General features: G+C 42.9%; 2 protein-coding genes across 4 annotated transcripts; both read right to left on the bottom strand.

The window, feature by feature from the left end:
* Nucleotides 1–693: 693 nt before the first annotated feature.
* On the bottom strand, nt 694–2,130 carry LOC121552141 (insulin-like growth factor-binding protein complex acid labile subunit). Its single transcript, XM_041864873.2, has 3 exons — nt 1,947–2,130; nt 1,066–1,764; nt 694–884 (listed from the first exon to the last, which is right to left on the bottom strand). Exons 1-3 carry the CDS (start codon nt 2,128–2,130, stop codon nt 694–696), a joined length of 1,074 nt encoding a protein of 357 aa, XP_041720807.2.
* An 8,448-nt stretch (nt 2,131–10,578) lies between these two features.
* Nucleotides 10,579–20,803, bottom strand: lbr (lamin B receptor). Of its 3 annotated transcripts, none has more exons than XM_041865077.2 (14): nt 20,663–20,803; nt 18,175–18,349; nt 17,693–17,896; nt 17,273–17,350; nt 15,844–16,015; nt 15,261–15,454; nt 14,566–14,620; nt 14,149–14,343; nt 13,730–13,833; nt 13,305–13,430; nt 13,049–13,217; nt 12,811–12,891; nt 12,578–12,700; nt 10,579–12,356 (listed from the first exon to the last, which is right to left on the bottom strand). In XM_041865077.2, exons 2-14 carry the CDS (start codon nt 18,343–18,345, stop codon nt 12,196–12,198), a joined length of 1,833 nt encoding a protein of 610 aa, XP_041721011.1. In that variant the 5' UTR covers nt 18,346–18,349; nt 20,663–20,803; the 3' UTR covers nt 10,579–12,195. The 3 variants fall into 3 exon arrangements, with proteins under 3 accessions (XP_041721011.1, XP_041721013.1, XP_041721012.1); XM_041865079.2 differs by having other exon boundaries at nt 17,711–17,896; XM_041865078.2 differs by lacking the exon at nt 20,663–20,803 and adding an exon at nt 19,404–19,740.
* Nucleotides 20,804–21,578: the final 775 nt, after the last annotated feature.

Genomic DNA, 21,578 nt, shown 5'->3' with positions numbered 1-21,578 from the left:
CGTTGGACCATAGCTGAGTAGTAAGTGTTGTATAACAGGTAACTCTGTAGCAGGAACATATGAAAATGTGTGCACTCACTACTGTAAGACGCTCTGGATAAGAGCGTCTGCTAAATATGTACAATTTTAAAATTTAACGTGGCTGATGCAGGATGCTGGTGTGGAGGAAAGATTGGTGTGGCTCTAGTCTAGGCCTGGTAGCACAGAGTAAGGGTTTGTTTGGCTCTAGTCTAAGCCTGGCAGGACAGAGTAAGAGTTGGTGTGGCTCTAGTCTAGGCCCGGCAGCACAGAGTAAGGGTTGGTGTGGCTCTAGTCTAGGCCCGGCAGCACAGAGTAAGGGTTGGTGTGGCTCTAGTCTAGGCCCAGCAGCACAGAGTAAGGGTTGGTGTGGCTCTAGTCTAGGTCCAGCAGCACAGAGTAAGGGTTGGTGTGGCTCTAGTCTAGGCCCGGCAGCACAGAGTAAGGGTTGGTGTGGCTCTAGTCTAGGCCCGGCAGCACAGAGTAAGGGTTGGTGTGGCTCTAGTCTAAGCCCAGCAGCACAGAGTAAGGGTTGGTGTGGCTCTAGTCTAGGCCCAGCAGCACAGAGTAAGGGTTGGTGTGGCTCTAGTCTAGGCCCGGCAGCACAGAGTAAGGGTTGGTGTGGCTCTAGTCTAGGCCCGGCAGCACCAGAGTAAGGGTTGGTGTGGCTCTAGTCTAGGCCCGGCAGCGTAGGTTCTGGTCTTTGAGGCTGTTGAGGGATTTGTTGCGGTACTCTGTCGGGGCAACACACCTCAGGGACTCCAGAGGGGAAAGGTTGGCCTTTGTCTGGGACATCCAGCGCACCAGGCCATTGATGTTGCAGTCACACGTCCAGGGATTGTCATGGAGATACACATCCTTTAGGCCTGGCAGGAGGCAGAGGACAATCAGATTATGCTTAATATGACACTATTTTTAATAATATAAATATATATTACTTTTTATGAACAAATGTTCAAACATGAAGTACACATATGACACATATAGTCCACAAATACATTAGAAAGAATGCCTAGAATAGTTTGCTGTAAATGATCAGTCTCTTACCAGACAGCTGGGTGAAAATGTTCCCATCCACAGTCTTAAGCCGGTTTCCACTGAGGGCCAGCTGGGAGAGCTTGGGTGTGTGTCTAAACAGGGCCTGGGGCAGCCTCTCCAGCTCGTTGTTCCTCAGGTAGAGCTCCTGCAGGCTGGACAGGCCCTCCAGAGTGGCTGAGGTCAAAGTGGACAGCAGGTTATTATCCAGCACCAGCATCTCCAGGGAGGCCAGAGGCTTGAAAGCCCCAGCTGAGATGCTCTTCAGGCTGTTGTTGTCCAGGTTGAGGAACAGCAGCTCTGTCAGGCCCACAAAGCCCTTGGGTGAGATCCTCTCGATTCGGTTGAGGGCCAGATCCAGGACCTTTAGGGCGATCAGGGGCTTGAAGGCGTTGGAAGGAAGGGCAGTCAGAGAGTTGAGGGGTAGGTCCAGGTCTGAAAGGTTCCTCATGCCTGTGAACATGTCTGGTTTGACACTGGAGATCTGGTTCTGGCCTAGCATGAGGAAGCGGAGGTTGATGAGGTCCTGGAAGCCTTTCACGGGGAGTTTGTTGATCTGGTTCCCATACAGATTGAGCAGCATCAGCCTCTGGGCTCCAGAGAAGGCCTGGGGGTGTATTGATTTGATGGCGTTGCGTTCCAAGTTGATGCTTTCGATCTTGGGGATGGGTTTCAGGATGTTTGCTGGGAGGTCTACTATTCCGTTCTCACCTGGGACATGGACCACAGAAATAGCATGAGAAATCAATCACAGTGGAAGATGGTAATAACAGCCTCTTTCTTGTGGTTAATGTCAATAAAAGAGCCTATCGATTCCGAGCCAAATAGCTGGCACATACTTTAAAAAGTGGGACGGTGGTTTTCCCACAATTGCAAACAATACGTGGACTCACCCATTTTTAGGATCCAGGAATCAGGGGGCAGTTTGGAGGGAAACATCCTCATCCCCTTCTTGTGGCAGTTGACCTCTGACCTTTCAGGGCTGGTTTTCTTGGTGCATTTACAGACATCAGGACAACTCTCTACAACCTCTTCCACCCAGAACACCAGCACTGCTAAACAGGCCACCAGCTGCATGCCTACTGCACCCACAGGGAAAAGAACAAGTATTCAGCACTTGCAGACTGATTAAGTTTGATGATTTAGTTTGTGTTGGAAGGACGATTAGAAATTCAATTTAAGATAATCCTATTTAAATTATATGAGCATATTAAGAATTAACATCTTGCAGGTGCAGGGTGAACGGCTGCAGAGCTACAGTTTATGCTGTTAGACTGATCAATATTTTCTCATCAGCATTTACCTGAACAGTTAGTGAGACTTGTTGTCGTATAAACCTCTTCTTTAAGCCGTCTACTTTGTTTTGCCTCTCAAAGGGAGGGAGTCAGATTTTCTTAAGCTGCCTGTTCTGCTGTCGTGTAACTTCCTGCTAGTCAGAGTGAATTAGCCCAGCCGTCTGCCCACCAGCTACAGCAGCCAGCCTGCTAAACTCCCAGCTTAGCACCACTGCAATGTCACAGTCCCTTGAGAAAGATGGCATCCTCAGATTATGGATCCAAGCCACCTCACACAAATGGAGAAATCTCTGCCAAGTGAACTCCTCCATGCCCCAGAGGAGTGAATGGGGGTGTGTGAGAAAGAGGACAACTCAGTCAGTATGTGCCAGTATGTGTGTGTGCCAGTGTGTGTGTGTGTGTGTGTGTGTGTGTGTGTGTGTGTGTGTGTGTGTGTGTGTGTGTGTGTGTGTGTGTGTGTGTGTGTGTGTGTGTGTGTGTGTTTGTGCCAGGAGTGATATACAAACTACGCACAGATTGATGTCATGGAGTCTCAAAGACAGAGAGAGGATGGTGGGTACCTCAGAAGGCATGGCTCCCTGCCACCCTGACAGCCAACGTCATGGAGATTATACTGAGGTTCTGTGACTCGAGAGGAGCCCAGCCGCACACAGACAGACCGAAAGGAAGTCATGCTCGCAACTGTAATTCCTTATGAGGGGAGAGGAGCCATCACACATGTCACTCTCTGTTACAGAGGGCCAAGTGCTGAGAGAGAGAGAGAGAGAGAGAGAGAGAGAGAGAGAGAGAGAGAGAGAGAGAGAGAGAGAGAGAGAGAGAGAGAGAGAGGCCAAGCTCCCCAGTAGTGAAAAGGGATTACAGAGACACATGTTAAGAATAGCTGCAGATCGACGCGTCTGCTGAGTGAGACAATTTTATTGTATGCTAAAGTTTAAAAGCTCTTTTCAAGCCTAGCCAACAGCAAGACAATATGCATGCCATCTGGAGCAGCGTAATTAGGGTGTTCAGCCGCACCAGTCAACTCCTCTTCACTGGAGGGGAGAGAGAAGCCCAGCTAACACACACTGAGTTTTGAGGAACACACAAGAACTTCTTCAGCAATATGATGTTATTCACAAACTCTACTCAACTCAATGTGGTGGGCTGGGCATTCACTTGGCATGGCTTGGCTGAAATCATTCCAATATGATTGCCAATTACAGCCAATTGATCAAATACTGTTTCTATTGAGTGGCCCGCCTCAGTTTCTAGTGCATACTGACAGGAGGAAGATGATAAAAGCAATGTGTAAGGTCTTGTAAAGGAATGGATGTGAGAAGTCTCTATTAAACAAGAGAGCTAGCTGTCTTTACATCCAGTCAATGGCGTGTCATTGATTTCTCTCCCATTTCTATGTTATTCTTCAGTTAGCTCCTTCATAAAGTACCCTGACTGTATTTCTACTGCACTGCACAGCTGTAGGCTCTAATGCACACCCAATGATGCCTTCCGTTTGGATACACCCACATCTCCGAAAATGATCGTTTTCGCTGCTGGTTTCAGCATGAGGGTTTAACCAACCAGATTTCACAATATCAAAGTTGGCCATTCTTAAAACGTTATTCTTTGTCATCTTGCTTCTGAACTTGTCACAGTGCCCTAAATGTTCTGTACAGTTTTACTTTGTAAAATAATTATTTATGTTTTATTATAGATTGCACCAACCTCCCTTTGCATCTCTAAGGTAACGCCATCCTTCACACTAGTTTTGACAGATGTACTCTGCTCTCTTACAAACTACAGTGAAAAGCAGTTTGTCACACAATGCAATACATAATAAAGAACATTGTCTCAGCAACACGCCCCAAACCACTCCTCACTGTCAAACGCTTCATTTTATTTCACCTGACATATAGCAGTAGAAGTCTGACAAAGACTAAGAGGCCATTGGACTAATGTTATTCTCACTATTTGCATGAAATATGTATTTATGTGCCAGTACTGACTACATTATCCAGCAGATGCATTGTGCTAAAACTGAGGTGTGATAGATTTGAGTTCTTGAACGTTATCGTCTTCCCGTTGAAGCTAAAGAGCCAAAAGTTTTCCGGTTTTCCGATTAAAAGTTGTGAGATTACTTTCCTAATGACAGATCTTTGGGTTACTAAAAGACAGCTGTTGTGTCTAATGATGCTCACTTAAGCGTGGCAGCCCAAGCACCTACTCCCTATGTAGAACATTTAGACGGCTGAGTCAACCATTGTCTAATTAACAGAGAAATCAAGCACTGCTATCACTAATGGAACTTCCTCATGATCTTCATTACTACTCTCAGGTTATCTTTCGCTCTGCAGTTTGAGTCCCCTGGATCTGATATAGGACCCCCAAAAGAACACAATTACCATGGCAATAGAAACATCTGCAGCTCAGGTGTGATTGTGGCTCACTTGCAGCATCTGGTGGTCAAGTGTATTATCACTTTAGCATTACTGTACATTAAACAGTCACTCAGAACCGTCCTATACACTATAATTTCCCTCCTACAGAGCTGTATCTTGACTGTGTTTGGATGAAGCGTCCTGCTGTTAACAGATACATAGCTGGTTGTTTAAACATTTCTGACCCTGCTTAGTAGCAGAAGGATGGAGCGTTTGGCGTCTGGAGTGAATTTAGAGGACTCACAGCTTCTGGTCGAATAGAAAGGGGTTTTAACTGGATTCTTAAACTGCCTCCTTTCTCTCCCTCTCCTCTACCTCTTCTCTCCCTATATCACCCTCTTCTCTCCCTCTCTCTCCCTCTTCTTTCCCTCTTTCCTCTCACTCTTCTCTCCCTCTCCTCTCACTCTTCTCTCGCTTTCTTTCTCTCATCTAACATAATCTATGCTTTAGTCTTAAGACAGGCCACTTCCAAACATTTGACTAGGTCCGGAGTAATGGAACACTCCATTGTCAATTATTTCGACAGGGATAGGTGGTCTAGCTGAATTGAAACCTGATTTGGGTGACTGGAAACAAATGAAGAGACATCAGCCACTAAAGCCTGAAATGTTCATTATTTCAACACTTCAATCTATCATGAATATTCTATTTGCATTATTTAGTGCTGATGGCACCACATATCACACCACAGGTATAGCTGTCAAAGAGGGAATGGTGATAGGCACTTGTTCCATTCCATCTTTAGTACGCTGCCTACGGCACCTGTCAGAATACCAGAATCCCAGTCTCACATGCACATAGTCAGACACAGATTCCACCATGACAGGCCCAGGATACATACATGCTTCAAACCATGCCTGACAGACATGAGCTATGGAGAACAATCAGAAGTTTAGGAGGAAGTGCATTTCAAAGTCTACTGTAAAGTTGAAACAATGCCGTGAGTTTCAGACAAGTGTACTGAATTCACAACTCAACATCCATTTCATAAAATAAGCTTTTGCTCAATTATCATCAATCAAGGATTGTGAATACACAGTTTTTCCTCAAGAGTTTTCAAATATATTCAACAAATATTACAGTAACCAATCCTTTTCATAAAATGATGTTTTACTCTTTATTATCACTAGTGAGGGTTCTGGCTCTGCTGAAAATGGGCAGCAGCCAGGAAAGAAAAAAACTGTTCGATTATGTAAGGGAAGAACAAACAGCAAAGGAGGAAAAATCGCAGTGTTTTATGATTCACTATTTCTCACTTCAAAGGGTTCTTAGAATCAATTACCCTTGTCAAAATAGCAGCCTCTGTGTTCTAGCGTTTCTCCCTCCTGTATTCCACAAACCATGACCTACATGTTGTGATTCTGAGTAAACACAGCTGAATGCAAAGCAACGCTGCTTTACTTTGATGTTATAAAATACTATTGAGTTACATAATGAGGCCGACCTTTACTGAATAGCAAAGTTATTACAGTAATTCCAAAAAGTGAGTAAATCTCTGATGCTTTGCAGCACACTAGATTTGTCTGAGGACTTCCAGATATGCACTGGAAACGTGTCACCTTAGGAACAAACTGACAGTTTACTAGGGGCCTCCCATTCCCTTACTCCTGGTATTTCAATGATGGCACACAACGAATCAGGTCTGACTTATCTGCTTTGAAACTGTCAAGAAAATGGGACAGTCCAGGAATAATCCAAACAATTCTTAGAATCCTACACACACTCAAAACAGATATATTTAATTATTCGAATCTAAATGAAAACCTGTCCTGTGTGATATAATTAGTTTAAGCAATATAGGTACATGTCTAAACACAAAGTATAGGTCAGGTGGACTTGATGGGTCTGTGAGGACAATACACACATCTTCATGCATTGGTTTCATAGCAAGACTGCACAGATCCTTTACCATAATGCACGGTAGGTTGAAGGTTTAAAAGGGGATAGGATCTTACAGGTGCTTACCAGTGTTTACGTGATTCAATCACCAGCCTATTCTCTACGTTCATGCAATTACTCAAATTACAGTCTAAATTATTTATAGATTCATTAACATACCATAATGATCTCTCTGCAATCCCCTAGGATCTGGTATGGAAATATACCACTAATTAAAAAGGAGAGATTGTAGACAACATGGCAAAAAGCAAATCAGGTACTTTCGATTACTGACCTATAAGTACAATGTTTATTTGGCCGGTTACTTCTTGACCTCTATGCTATCCCATGTCAGTGAGTGACCTTGTTTCTTAAACTCAACTAGGTGTTGGGTTGGTGTCTGTGGTGGAGGCAGAACAGTGAGGGGAGAGGAAGAGAGCCTAGAGTAGAGACAGAGGCCGACTGCAGGCTAGACCACTGGGTATGGGAGCTGATCAGCTAAACTCTACTTCTCTGAGACCACCACTGCTTCCTATTATGTTCCTATCCTGCCAGAGCTAAAGCGCTGCCTGCTGAAGCGTTAGGGGAATCTAAAAGGGTTAAGGTTAGGTGAAGGGTTAGCTAAAAGGGTTAAGGTTAGGGTTAGGAGAAGGGTTAGCAAACATGCTAAGTACACTACATGACCAAAAGTATGTGGACAGTGGACACCTGCTCCTTGAACATCTCATTCCAAGTTCATGGGTGTTAATATGGAGTTGGTCCCTCCTTTGCTACTATAACAGCCTCCACTCTTCTGGGAAGGCTTTCCACTAGATGTTGGAACTTGCTTCCATTCAGCCACAAGAGCATTAGTGAGGTTGGGCACTGATGTTGGGCGATTAGGCCTGGCTCGCAGTAGGCGTTTCAATTCATCCCAAAGGTGTTCGATGGGTTTGAGGTCAGGGCTCTGTGCAGGCCAGTCAAGTTCTTCCACACCGATCTCAACAAACCATTTCTGTATGGAACTCGCTTGTGCATGGGGGCATTGTCATGCTGAAACAGGAAAGGGCCTTCCCCAAACTGTTGCCACAAAGTTGGAAGCACAGAATCGTCTAGAATGTCATTGTATGCTGTAGCGTTAAGATTTCCCTTCACTGGAACTAAGGGGCCTAGCCCGAACCATGAAAAGCAGCCCCAGACCATTAATCCTCCTCCACCTAACTTTACAGTTGGCACTGGGTATTCGAGCAGGTCGCGTTCTCCTGGCATCCGCCAAACCCAGATTCGTCCATCGGACTACCAGATGGTGAAGTGTGATTCATCACTCCAAAGAACACATTTCCACTGCTGCAGAGTCCAATGGCAGTGAGCTTTACAACACTCCAGTCGACGCTTGGCATCGCGCATGGTGATCTTAGGCTTGTGTGCGGCTGCTCGGCCATGGAAACCCATTTCATGAAGCTCCCAATGAACAGTTTTTGTGCTGACATTGCTTCCAGAGGCAGTTTGGAACTTGGTAGTGAGTGTTGCAACCAGGGACAGACGATTTTTACGCACTACACGCTTCAGCACTCGGCGGTCCCGTTCTGTGAGCTTGTGCGGCCTACCACTTCGCAGCTGAGCTGTTGTTGCTCCTAGAAGTTATCATTTCACAATAACAGCACTTACAACTGACCGGGGCAGCTCTAGCAGGGCAGAAATTTGACGAACTGATGGAAAGGTGGCATCCTATGATGGTGCCACGTTGAAAGTCACTAAACTCTTCATTAAGGCCATTCTACTGCCAATGTTTGTCTATGGAGATTGCATGGCTGTGTGCTCAATTTTATACACCTGTCAGCAACGGGTGTGGCTGAACTAGCCGAATCCACTCATTTGAACGGGTGTCCAAATACTTTTGTATATATAGTGTAGTTGCAAAGTAGCAAGTAGTTGAAAAGTTGCTAATTAGCAAAAATGCTAAAGTTGTCCGTGATGAGCTTCAAACTCGCAACCTGTGGGTTGCTAGACGTTCGTGTCATACGCCCGACCAACCTCCTTCTGTAACCATACCAAACGTAACATATCATACAAATGGAGCATCTCGGATTTACGTACGGAATAATACCAAATGCTCTGAGACCAGGTTGAAACTCATCACTCATTGTCATGCCAAACAATGATATGTTTGGCTTAACAATGAAGAATGGAGTAGGCAAGAGCACAATCAGACCTTGGACCAGGCTACCAAACACCTGCAGAGATGTGACTTTTATATGTACAGTTAAAGTCGGAAGTTTACATACACCTTAGCCAAATACATTTAAACTCAGTTTTTCACCATTCCTGACATTTAATCCTAGTAAAGATTCCGTTTTAGGTTAGTTAGGATCACCACTTTATTTTAAGAATGTGAAATGTCAGAATAATAGTAGAGATAATGATTTATTTCAGCTTTTATTTCTTTCATCACATTCCCAGTGGGTCAGAAGTTTACATACACTCAATTAGTATTTGGTAGCATTGCCTTTAAATTGTTTAACTTGAGCCACACATTTTCTATAGGTTTGAGGTCAGGGCTTTGTGATGGCCACTCCAATACCTTGACTTTGTTGTCCTTAAGCCATTTTGTGAAGTGCACCAGTCCCTCCTGCAGCAAAGCACCCCCACAGCATGATGCTGCCACCCCTGTGCTTCACGGTTGGGATAGTGTTCTTCGGCTTGCAAGTTACCCCCTTTTTCCTCCAAACATAACGATGGTCATTATGGCCAAACAGTTCTATTTTTGTTTCATAAGACCAGAGGACATTTCTCCAAAAAGTACGATCTTTGTCCCTATGTGCAGTTGCAAACCGTAGTCTGGCTTTTTTATGGCGGTTTTGGAGCAGTGGCTTCTTCCTTGTTGAGCGGCCTTTCAGGTTATGTCGATATTGGACTCGTTTTACTGTGGATATAGATACTTTTGTACCTGTTTCCTCCAGCATCTTCACAAGGTCCTTTGCTGTTGTTCTGGGATTGATTTGCACTTTTCGCACCAAAGTACGTTCATCTCTGAGAGACCGAACGCGTCTCCTTCCTGAGTGGTATGATGGCTGCGTGGTCCCATGGTGTTTATACTTGCATACTACTGTTTGTACAGATGAACGTGGTACCATCAGGCGTTTGGAAATTGCTCACAAGAATGAACCAGACTTGTGGAGGTCTACAATTTTTGCCTGATTTCTTTAGATTTTCCCATGATGTCAAGCAAAGAGGCACGGAGTTTGAAGGTAGGCCTTGAAATACATCCACAGGTACACCTCCAATTGACTCATTATGTCAATTAGCCTATCAGAAGCTTCTAAAGCCATGACATAATTTTCTGGAATTTTCCAAGCTATTTAAAGGCACAGTCAATTTAGTGTATGTAAACTTCTGACCCACTGAATTATAAGTGAAATAATCTGTCTGTAAACAATTGTTGGAAAAACTACTTGTGTCATGCACAAAGTAAAAACTATAGTTTGTTAGCAAGACATTTGTGGAGTGGTTGAAAACCGAGTTTTAATGACTCCAACCTAAGTGTATGTAAACTTCCGAATCAACTGTACATTTCTTTGGTGTTGTGCTGAGAGCAAAACAAACACTAAACTGTCCTTTTAGATTATTTTTGGGATTTACTCCCCTTCACACTGCAGTCAGTGTGATGGGTCACAAGATTTAGTAATCTCAAATTGATTGGCAGTGGGTCTGCAGCAGGGGGATAGTCTCTGGTCCTGTCCGGATCTGCAGCTCAGCAGGCAGTCAGGCCCATCCCTGACTTAGAGGACAGCCTGTCCCCTCTGACTGCATCTCAGTTGTGTTGAATTGCTTACTTTCCCAGTTACCTTCCATTGTTCTGTTTCACTTTGACTAGTCTTCTCTTTCTAGGAGACTATTCACACAGTGCAGTATCTGTTGAATTGTTTGACACCTCTGAATAACATGATGGGATAATGTAGGTGTAAACCTTTTATTTTTTTGCCAAAACGTTTGTACAATGCGAGCTTTCCAGCCACTGTCACAGGTTCGATCTGTCTCCAACGGAATTGAACGATAAAAAAAACGTTGGGTCTTCTTCCATTGTCTTAGTTACATCCAACTTTTAGCTTTGACAAACTGCCAGATGAGCCAAACAGGATATTGTTACCAGTCCCATCCGCCCCAAACACAGAGGTTGAGTACAGAATGTTGCACAATGAGAAATCTTCTCAGATGACAGAGTCAGTAATAACGGCAGATCTAGCTGTAAACAAAAATGGCTAGTGGTAATTCAGGCAATTAACTTAAAAACAAACAGTTAAAATCAAATGAAACTTTAAATATCTACTTGTGAAACATAATATCTATCATCACTTGTATATTTAACTTAAAATTAAAAACATGATAAAAATAAAAAATCTAGAATATTTACATTGCATTCAGTTGCATAAAATGCCACATATTCTAGTTAACATATTGCTGCTATACTGTTAATCTACAGCTGGTTCCAAAAATACTTGTTTGGGTTTGAGAATGCACAGGATAAAAACACCAATGTAGCCAGATGGCTACCACACCACACAGCATTGTGCAGAATGTCACAGTATAAACTTGGTGAATATACTAAATAAAGGAACATAAAAATCATGTAATTATTAAGCTTTTTTTTTTAAGGTCTTGAATAACTTAAGTTTTGTGGTGTTTGAATGGATACTGTCTGTAAGCACCCTTGCAGATTCAAATGGTTTTAAATAACATTATGTGCATATGGATTTGATAACATATGGGTTGTCTTCCCTCTGAAACAGTGACTGTGACTATCACAGGAGCTAAACTAAGCAATACTACCATCCAGAGGACTGGGGAGGAATTTGACAGAACCTGAGGAAGCAAAGCCAAATCATAGACTTTGTTTTAAATGAGAGATTGCATTTTATACCATTTTTTTTTTTACACTCAGTTAACACCAGGCTACATATCTCTATATAAAAAAATATACATATATTAAAGACCAAAAAAACCTTCTAAATGCAATTGTATGACAATGTCATGGTCCTGAGGGAGAACATTAGTCCTATGTCAACTGTACAGATAAAAAAAATAAAAAGAGCATTTCAATCCCATCATTCACAATATACACAAGCAATGTATACGAAAGGTATCATTACAAAATACTTCAAAATAAAAGCCCAGAAAATATTGTATACTTTGAATATGGGAGCAAAGAAAACGTTAAAACAGACCAAATATGCAATGTTATGTTAACAGGTATCTTTCAGTTTAAAAAATGTATATGTACAAAAATATATACATCACTTCACCAGAATATGAGGTTTATTTTTTTGACCTTTTTTCTCTCTAAACAAAGGCATTAACCAAATTCAGCCAGCCAATGAGGGTTTACCTTCCTAAAACCACGAAACTTCAAAAGAAAGCTGCTCCTGCGGTACTTCCAAGAATCAAGCTTCCCCCTTTCCAAAATTCTAATGTTCTCAAACAACTAGTTTTTTCTCTGTGAACTCATGCAGCCATGTGATGAGTTGTAAGCTTGCAGAACTGGAGGGCGTGGAGTGGGGACAGAGGTGGCGTAGGCCTCAGTAGACTCTGGGGATGATGCGGTAGCGGACCTCTCGGCAGTAGTCATCCCACGCCGAGCCGTACTTCCTCCTGCACTGGGCCTCGTCACGGGCCTCCCGGTGAACCAGCAGGATGGATAGGTAGATCACATAGAAGTATGGCAGGATGTGGGTGAACCCTACAGGGCAACCACAGACAACACAACAGGTCAACCTACACTACATCATCTCATCTTAGCACTATACACCTATCAAAACATGGTTAGCTTTACTGGGCTGTTTCTGGTGCCTCGTCAGCACAACTCCGAAAAAAATACATACAAAAAACAAATGAAAGAAATACCTGGTAACTAAGTAACTATGAATAACTGATTAACTAGCTGAACTAGCCGTCACTCACCACAGGGTAGGGACCATGCCAGAGCCATGATGAGGTCCCCCAGGTAGTTGGGGTGACGGACTAGCCCCCACAGACCAGATACCAGGAGACTCTTCCCCGTGGCAGTAGGGATAGTCTTCAGATCTAGAAAACACAGAGTTACAGTGAGTCCAACAACTCCATCCCTTTATCAAGGCAGGGAGCCTGCAAATGGATAACGTTTAGAATAAGACATACTGGGATTGAGGACTTACGGGATAATGTGGGGTCTGATGGATTTCTTCTGAAGGCGTTTTTCTGTGAGTTTGCTTTACGGAAGATGCAAAATCCAATGACTGTAACACATGATGTAAAGAAAATGTCATACTGGTAATCATACAACAAAATGTCATACTGGTACAACAAAAATAATATCCCAGACGACATATAGGACTAATATGAACGTATGCCAATACTAAAGGTCAGAGTACTAAGTCAGTACTACCGACTAACCATTGAGAGTGACGATGCCAACGATCCAGGGCAGAGAGAGGTGGTTGGGGTGGTGAACCAGGTAGTAGGCCTGGAGACTGAAGGTGAAGGGGACCCACATCAAGTCTCCAAATGCCAGCATGAAGCCAAACCCATCATGGGTAATATCCATATAGCTCAGGACACCCTCCTGGGGAGCAACAATCAACCATTATATTACAACCAAATAAATTGACTAAATAAAACATCAGGCAGAAATAAAAAGCAGGTTTTGTACCTCATGCAAGTAGGCATCAAGCACATAGAGCAGGTGAAAGCAGTTAACCAGGATCATGGCTGGTGAGGGGTAGTCCAGGTGGTGGAGTTTCATCTCAGCCAGAGCCATGGCAGCATTGATCACCAGCTGGACAGAACAGAACAGATGTCACAGGTCTGATTAAACACTCTCGTTGAACAGACAGTTAAACTCAGACATAGACAAACTAGTTCCAAAATGTACAGTAGTATCATTTTAGGATTTATTTGATGCATTTTAGATTTTACCACTAAAGGGAGTAATGAACACAACGGGAAACTGAACACAGCTTCTTTGGTTTTTGCAGTTGTGTTTGAGGAAATAAACAGCCTAATTTACACTGTCTCTAATATACAGCTGAAATGTACTTTAATGGAAACATTTCAGTACACTACAGACAAACTTACCCAACCAATCAATCCTGGACGCAGCTCACAGAAGTATTTGAGATCAAAGCCTTTGATCCGGGGGTTAAGTTCACTTCCCATGAAGAAGTCATAAATCACACTCCCTGCGGAGGTGAGAAGAACAAATTAATCATATTATGTAGACCATTTGTGAGGCATCATCATGCAAACGGGTAGTACAGCAATACGGCTCGCAACTTGAGGATTGGAATGCATTCTCCTGTCAGAATCAATTGAACATTTGGATACTTAAGCTGTTTCTATACATCTATAGCTCTGGATCAATTCATATTTGCTCTTAACCGTATGCTGGTCCATGTCATAATAGAACCATATCATCGAATCAAATCAGACCCAGATTGTAGAAGTGTGTCTACCAGTGACAACTACACACAAACACCCCATTCACACCCACTCACCAGAGTTTCCTCCGGGGGCCAGCTGGTCCTGGGTTGCCCAGCGAGAGCGGACGTACAGGTAGACACTGAGCAGGACAGAGCAGAGCAGGGAAGACACAGCCAGCTGGAGGAAGTGGTTGTGAATGTAGCTGAGGTCCACCTCCTGGTGCACTGCAGCCCCCAGGGCTGCCACCGTCAGCACAAAGGCATGGAGGGCTGGTGGCGGAGGAGAGGGAGACATACAGGGTTAATACACAGGAAGTTCCTCAACCAAAAGGTATTTCCTAGTTTCCTTACATGACTTATATGTTAATGAAATACATTGGCATAGTGCTTTACTACAGATATCAAAGTGCTGGGGGTAACGGACTAGTTAATCTCAATTAATTCATTCGAAATGAGAAGAAGAAAAAAAGGGGGGGGACAGGAATGCCTCACTATTCATTCTGTACTTCAGCCTGTCTCCATTCTTCAGGGGCATTCCTTCCACAACCTGGGGACAAAAGCACACAGGTTGGACATTCATTCAACCTTACAGGAAATACAGTGTACAGGAAATACATTATCTGAGAGGGATAATGTAGATAGGACAGGTTACTTTTTGTACAGTATCCCTTTTACTAATGTTTCCCAGACCCAGAGATCATGCAATTTCATGGGAGCCATATGGTGAAAGTTTCATACATTCTCAAAAAGACAAGGGTGCTTCAACGGTTTTCAAAAGGAAGATCAGGAGATGAAAATAGGAACGAAATGTCCCATTCTCTCCTGTAGTGTTCCAGCGTGGACCGTAGCCTACTCCCGCTGATTAATCTAATTTCTATCCTCTGCTCCGGCTAATGAGCAGAAATTAGATGTGAGCGCCGGTCATGTGCTCTGTCCAGGTCACAGATGGGAGTCATGTGTACTGCCTGTACTCTCAGGGGGGTGTTGGTGTGTGTATTTGCCAGTGTGTGTACAGTTTGAGGAGGTGGGAGTAGTAGAAATTCTAAGAACGCAGTTGCGCCACTAGACAATCGTCTACGGTTCAGTTCTTTTTTTCTCTCCACAATGACTACAACAGAATTTGGAGAGGGTAAGCTGATTCTACATGTGTGCCAACAGAGCAGTGAGGGGGTGGGTGATCCTGTTACCTTTCCGACAGGCAGCACGTAGAGCAGGGCCTGGAAGAGCAACCAGAGGACCACGATGCCAAACACCTGTAGGTCCCACAGGGAGTCCAGGGAAGGCAGAGGGGGGGAGCTCATCAGGCTAGCATCCTTCTGACCGCATACCACCATCAGGCCCAACACCGTCGCAGGCAGGAGCAGCGTCATGCAGAACACTCCTGCAAATACAGGGGGAAAAAGACACTGAGTGACTGGAGCCAAGGGAAGTCAGCCTGGCCCTTCTCCAAATGTCTGACTTATGTTTACCCTGTTACCGTCCATCAAGAAATACATTCTTGTCAAACGATATACAGACTTAGTCTGGGTACCAGTCTGTTTAGCTATCATTCCACTCCTTGCCACACTAAACATCTTTGGCATATGACACAGAGTACAAGGAGTGGAATGTTAGCTAAACAGAAGGTACCCAGGCGAATGCAGACTAGCACCCTAGTGCAATTTGATTGGCATAACAGTGTGCAGACTAGCACCATTCTTTTTTTCCTCACTCTATCCAGCACATGACAAGATGTGATAGGCATAGCAACCACATTTCTCAGTTCCTCACCTAGCCTCCCTCCAAACTCCAGCTCCGTGGTGATGGGGGCTGTGGCTACTGCAGGCTTCTGCTCAACCTCCTCTGTCTGCTCGGCTGGCTTGGCATCACCGTCATCCTTCCTGCGTCTCAAGTTGTAGCGGCTCTCTACTATTTTCTTATCTGTCTCCACATCTGCAGGCTTCTGGAGGTAGACACACATGGGACAGGCTGAGTGGTAGTATTTATTTACACAGACATGAACAACATGTCTAACCCACAGTGACTTGAGCTTATGGGGGAGGTTATCGTAGAATAAACTAAGTTGGGCCTCACACGGCTGGTGAGATGAGGGGGGTGTAATTCAGAGTCTACAGACGTGATAGTCCGGCGTCTCATTGTGACACCACCGTCTTCGGGGGACGCATAGCATGAATCTGCAACCACCCAAATTCCCAACCAACATAGCCTACGCGTCCTGTATTAATTTGAACATGTTGACAGTTGGAGAAATTGCTTGAGCCATGCTCAGAATTCAAAAAGTATGACAGCAAACAGTCAAATATTCTATAACACTGCTGTGTGTACACCTACATGTTCTGGTTGATAGACGCTTAAGAGGGCAGGGGGGCAGACACAGCATGAATGCCTGAGTCTAAAACGAGGGTCAATGGAGCTTGTGAATTTGATGTAGCCTACAGGCCTTACTGTTTTACAAGTCCGACAAACATGGGGAAAATACTATAGCGAAATATAAACAGTAAGACTATAATAAAGGTGCTATGTTTCACTATACAGGCCCCAATCTATGATGCAAAGCCAGTGAATTCAGTGACAGGCAGACACTATGAGCTTTCTTGTCATGCACATCCATTCTATTTGCCACGCAAATTATCTTTAGATGTGCATCTGCTATTAAAGGACAAGTGAAGACGTATCTTGTTATAGCAGGAAATACCACCATAAACCATTGTTTGGTTTTACTACTAGGTTGGCAGAGTTATATGTCATGAGCATACTGATAGCCAAAGTCTTGGTATTTGTTTAACATCAACTATGATCAAAATCCACATAAGCTGCAATGAGAAGATCTCATAACCTCTGAGGAGAGCAGAGAAAAGAGGCAGCACATGTTCAAACAGCATGTGACTGACTGATGGAACATTAGCAAGACACTAAGTGGTGTGTGTGGATCAGTCAGCTGGGGCTTTGTACAGGCTGACTCCCCCATGCAGTCCTCCTAACATACAGGAGGTACAACATGCATGCATCATGACATTCCTATACCTAAAAGCCGACTTTACAGCTAGGGAATGTTCTGTTGCCTAATTCCATGACTTTGGTTAATCTTGCTTACAGCCTAACACAAACATGTATTTTGTTCTAGGAGCATTGCGATAATTATGGATTGACAGAAACTAAAAAAGTAGGTATTCCTAAAGTACATATCTGGAAGTCTCACCTCGTTGACTTTGTCAGAAGTATCATTTCCCTCTTTATTTTCATGCTTATTGTTGCTATTGTTTTCAACTGGCTTTGCCTGTGGTAAATGAAAATGGAGTGAAGGAAGCAAAAACATCAACATGCAGAAAAAGGAACCTGATGACCAACAATAGTGAAAAACAGAGGCATGTCTACACAAACATGGACCCACCGAATTAATACTATAAGTGGTTAACTCACACTACGTTAAAATACGGGTTTATTACACCATTATTAGCCAATGCTTGATCTATCAAATAATGCTCTCTCTGAGGTTATACATTTTACAGGGCATCCTGAATACACAAACACATGCAGCAAACAAACATCAGTAGAGCAATTTTTAAAAACGAAAAGCCATTCTAAATCCCAGCAATGAGTGTGCCATCACGTTCCTCACCACAGGGATGAGTCTGACCTCTAGCGCTTCTTTCAGTTTGGGCTCCTTGCGTGCGGTGTGGGTCTCCGCGATGAAGGTGCCGCTGACAGTGCGTGACGAGGAGCGCCTGGTAGTCCTGGCCGGGGAACGGGAGCGACTGCGCCGCCGCGACGGGGAGCGTGAGCGAGAACGAGAGCGACGGCTTGGTTTGAACCCAGTGGGATTCTGGAACAACATAAATTACAGCATTTAGCAAGGTTACAACATATTATTACATAGCTTTTACATAACTGAATTGTAAAAGGCCAGCACCAATCAACTTATCATAAAAGGATAATAACATTTGATTATGCACTACCATAAAATTATAAACTCAAAATGTCTGAACATTCTCAAGGTATAAAAACACCATCCAACTGAGAAGTCATATTATGTGACATTGATATTCATCTGAGTCATGTCTTCAGTGACATGGTTGCCATGGAGATAGATAGTGGTCCTACCTTCATGTCAGCCTCTCTGAGCTCCAGCTCAGTGCCGTCCTTGTAGATAACAGTGTAGAGCTGACTCTTGGCATCGTAGCTCAGCACCTTGACCTCGTAGAACAGGCTGCTGCCGGGCCAGCGGCCCATCACTGTGTCCCCACTCTGAAACTTGATACTCGGCATCCTCATTTACCTGACAGAGAGCGAGAGAGAGCACAGGGGAAATACAAGAGGGTTTTGAGTCATTGAACTAAGACTGAAAATATTATTTCAGAGTTGAGACATGCTGCTTCTGTTCTCTTTCACTTTACCCTGATAAATTCAACAAAGACAGCAAATTATAAATAGGCCTATCAGGTTAGATACAATTTTTTCAAATGAGTCGGATGTGCATATCAAAACCATCCACGATGGAGGAGAAAGCTCCTTTAGAACATTTCCCCAAACACGTGCTCCAGTGGCTCTACTTGACTTTGGCGTGGGTGGATTAGGCTAGATGAGACATTTACAGTGTGCATTAAGAAAATGTAAAGAGGGACAGACGCGTGTAAGGCTTGACACAATGGAGCAGTGAGGTCAGCGGTATGGAAGGGGCTGCGGAGCTCACAGAAGTGCTGACGTGCCTGTCCCCACTAGGTTTAACTATGTAGTTTTAAACTCGACATTGCCACTCCAGCCCCCTTTGTCACTCTTTCAATAGCCTTTGTACACTGGATTCCAGTAACAGTCAGGTAACATCAAAAAATGCATTTTAGAAGTTTGACAGACATTGGAAGTTGTGCTTCTATGTCTACCCTTAAACCAACATGTCATATCAACAAGTTAAAGCCAGATATTTTTTGCCACAAACTGTCTATTTCAATACACATTACACACACTATGAAAACATAGTTCCTCATCAAAGCAGATATTATTTAAATAGAGGGAAAAATAGATGTGAAATGCCTGACATATATTCCCTACTACTGCCCAAGTCCACTGGAATTCCACAGCTCTGTCCTTGTAATGACCACAATCAACTACTCAGCACTGGCCTGGGTCATATTTGTAATCTAATATAAGTCAAAACGGTACACCACAGCTGCTGAAATGCATAAAAAAATATTTTAAAAAGTATCATTTTCCTAATGGCCCACAGACTATAAATAGAAGCAGAGTACAGTGAGCCCACTAATCGATCCGTCATAGCTGTCACTAATCTAGTAAAGCACATTCCATAACATCTCCATTAATGAATACCAACACACCAAAAGGCTCTGTGCTGGTGTCCTGGCGTCCCTGTTGAATTCCATATGGTGAAAGATATAGCTAAACGATGCTGACAAGGTTCACTACTCCAGGAAAGATGAAAGGATGCGCTGTATGATGTGGGTGGAGCTTTGAAAGTTAGCCCCTGCCTTTTGTGTCATACCTCGGGCACACAGCCTTTTAAATACAACATCCAAAAGTAAAGTAGTTTCAATTAATTGTTCACAATACTCTAATGGGAGTTTGTAATTGGTTTTATAGAAAGTAAATTCACCCAGCCCCCGCCAGGAGTTCATTAACGTTAGAGAAGTTCAGCCGCCAGTTTTTTTGGTCATCCATCTAGCTAAGCCAGCTTCATTGATGATGTGACTGAATGATGGATGTTGCTCGCAAGTCAGTGTTGAACATATTCCCCTAGAATTAGACTACTAAAGTGTAAAGTTACTTTAGAAATATATATATTTTTAATCTGCAAAAATGTAGACAGCTAAATATATCTCCAACCAAACATTCACAGAGCTATCTATAGCTAGCTAGTTCGCCAGAAAAATAAGAAAGTGAGCAACAAAAAAACGAACATAATCTAATTAAAAAATGACCTATCTAACAGTAGTTAGCCATTTTAGCTAGTCATAACATTGAACTGGAAGAGTAATCAGAACGTTGTAGCTAAGCTAACTTACGTCAACTATCAAAAGGGGCAACCCAAAATATGAATCAATGTGCAAAAAGTAACATGGTAAAAATTGCTCGAATGTATCTGCTCCTTTAATGACAATAAATAGCTCCAAGTGATAGCGGGATGGAGGGAAAACGTCATAAATTCAAACCTTCGTTGGTAATGTTGACCTAACTAGCTAGCTAGTAGCAGGCTAACTTAACTCGGCGACCAGGCACATCAATGATGTCATCAACGGTCGGTCATTGGTATAGGGTTAACTAACGTTAGCCAGCTATGTTTCAGGGCATGTTTACGTTTTTGCAACTGTAAACACTGCACCGACGCATAAACATGTGTAAAATAGCTGAATGTGTAGCGGCAAAACAAAGTTAGCCACTTCTATAAAATAAAAGATAAGTTGTTAGCTAGCAAAATACGCTCAGCTGCAGTGGTTACCGTAGCTAGCTAGCTGACCCCACGCAACACAAAAACACACAAGAAAACCCGTTAGCTAGCGGCCAAGTTCTCAACAAAGACATTTAAAAAGTGATCACATGTATGCACAATAAATGGTAAATATGCATAAAACCATATTACCTTTAGATAACACGTACGACTCCAATTAGGAAAATAAGATACGTATCCCGTTAAAAACGTGGAACAAAAATATAGCTAGGTATATTTGTAAAATCCGTAGCTGAACGTAGAGCGCGTTCTCCCTCCCTCTATCCGCGAAGCCCACCAGTCTATGATGGCGCGAAGCTCGCTGATTGGCTACAAAGCTTTTCTTTTTAAATTATTACATTTTCTGATTGGTCGATAGAGGATTTTAACAGAGTGCGGATTGGTTGTAACCGGCTTGTCCTACCGCTTTCTTGTTGACGGTGTCAGATTTCTAGACTGGTTGCCAGTATACCTCAGTGATCCCAACTCATGTGTCATGTGCCATCAGATTTCTACAAGCGTCAGACAAAATGGAGGATTTTATTTATTTATTATTGTATGGGAGATAATCTTTGTTTAAAAAAAAATGAACATGTTTAAATTGATTAATTATTAATTACATTATTGATGCATGGAAAATGCTATGATATCATACAAGCACTTCCTTGATTTATGTGGTAAATTGTAGAGCATTTACAACAATTTGTTAATAAAAAAAAGTAAACTGATTACAGTTGGTCATTAAAGGTTATTTAAAATTGTATTGAATTTAAAAAGTAACTATCAACGATTGAAATCCAGAAATCTGTAAATAAATGTGTATCATGTAATAAATAACTTTGTTACTGGCCATTAATTTAAAAAATTGTGGAAAAATATAAACAGACAGCACAGCTCACCAACACATTTGTTAAACTTTCTAAAATTCTAAAGTGCTCATGCATTCTAGACCTCAGTAGATGTTGAATCTAATTGAATCTTATTGTTAATTCATCTGTCTGAGCTGAAAACAGTGCAGAACCAGTGACACTATCTACCAAATGCAAGGTTTATATGAGTTTAAGTTCAC

This window comes from Coregonus clupeaformis, chromosome 36 (assembly GCF_020615455.1).
Source record: "Coregonus clupeaformis isolate EN_2021a chromosome 36, ASM2061545v1, whole genome shotgun sequence".
NCBI classification, from domain to species: Eukaryota; Metazoa; Chordata; class Actinopteri; order Salmoniformes; family Salmonidae; genus Coregonus; species Coregonus clupeaformis.
The sequence above is the reverse complement of the archived record's forward strand: the minus strand, read 5'-3'. Positions and strand labels throughout refer to the sequence as shown.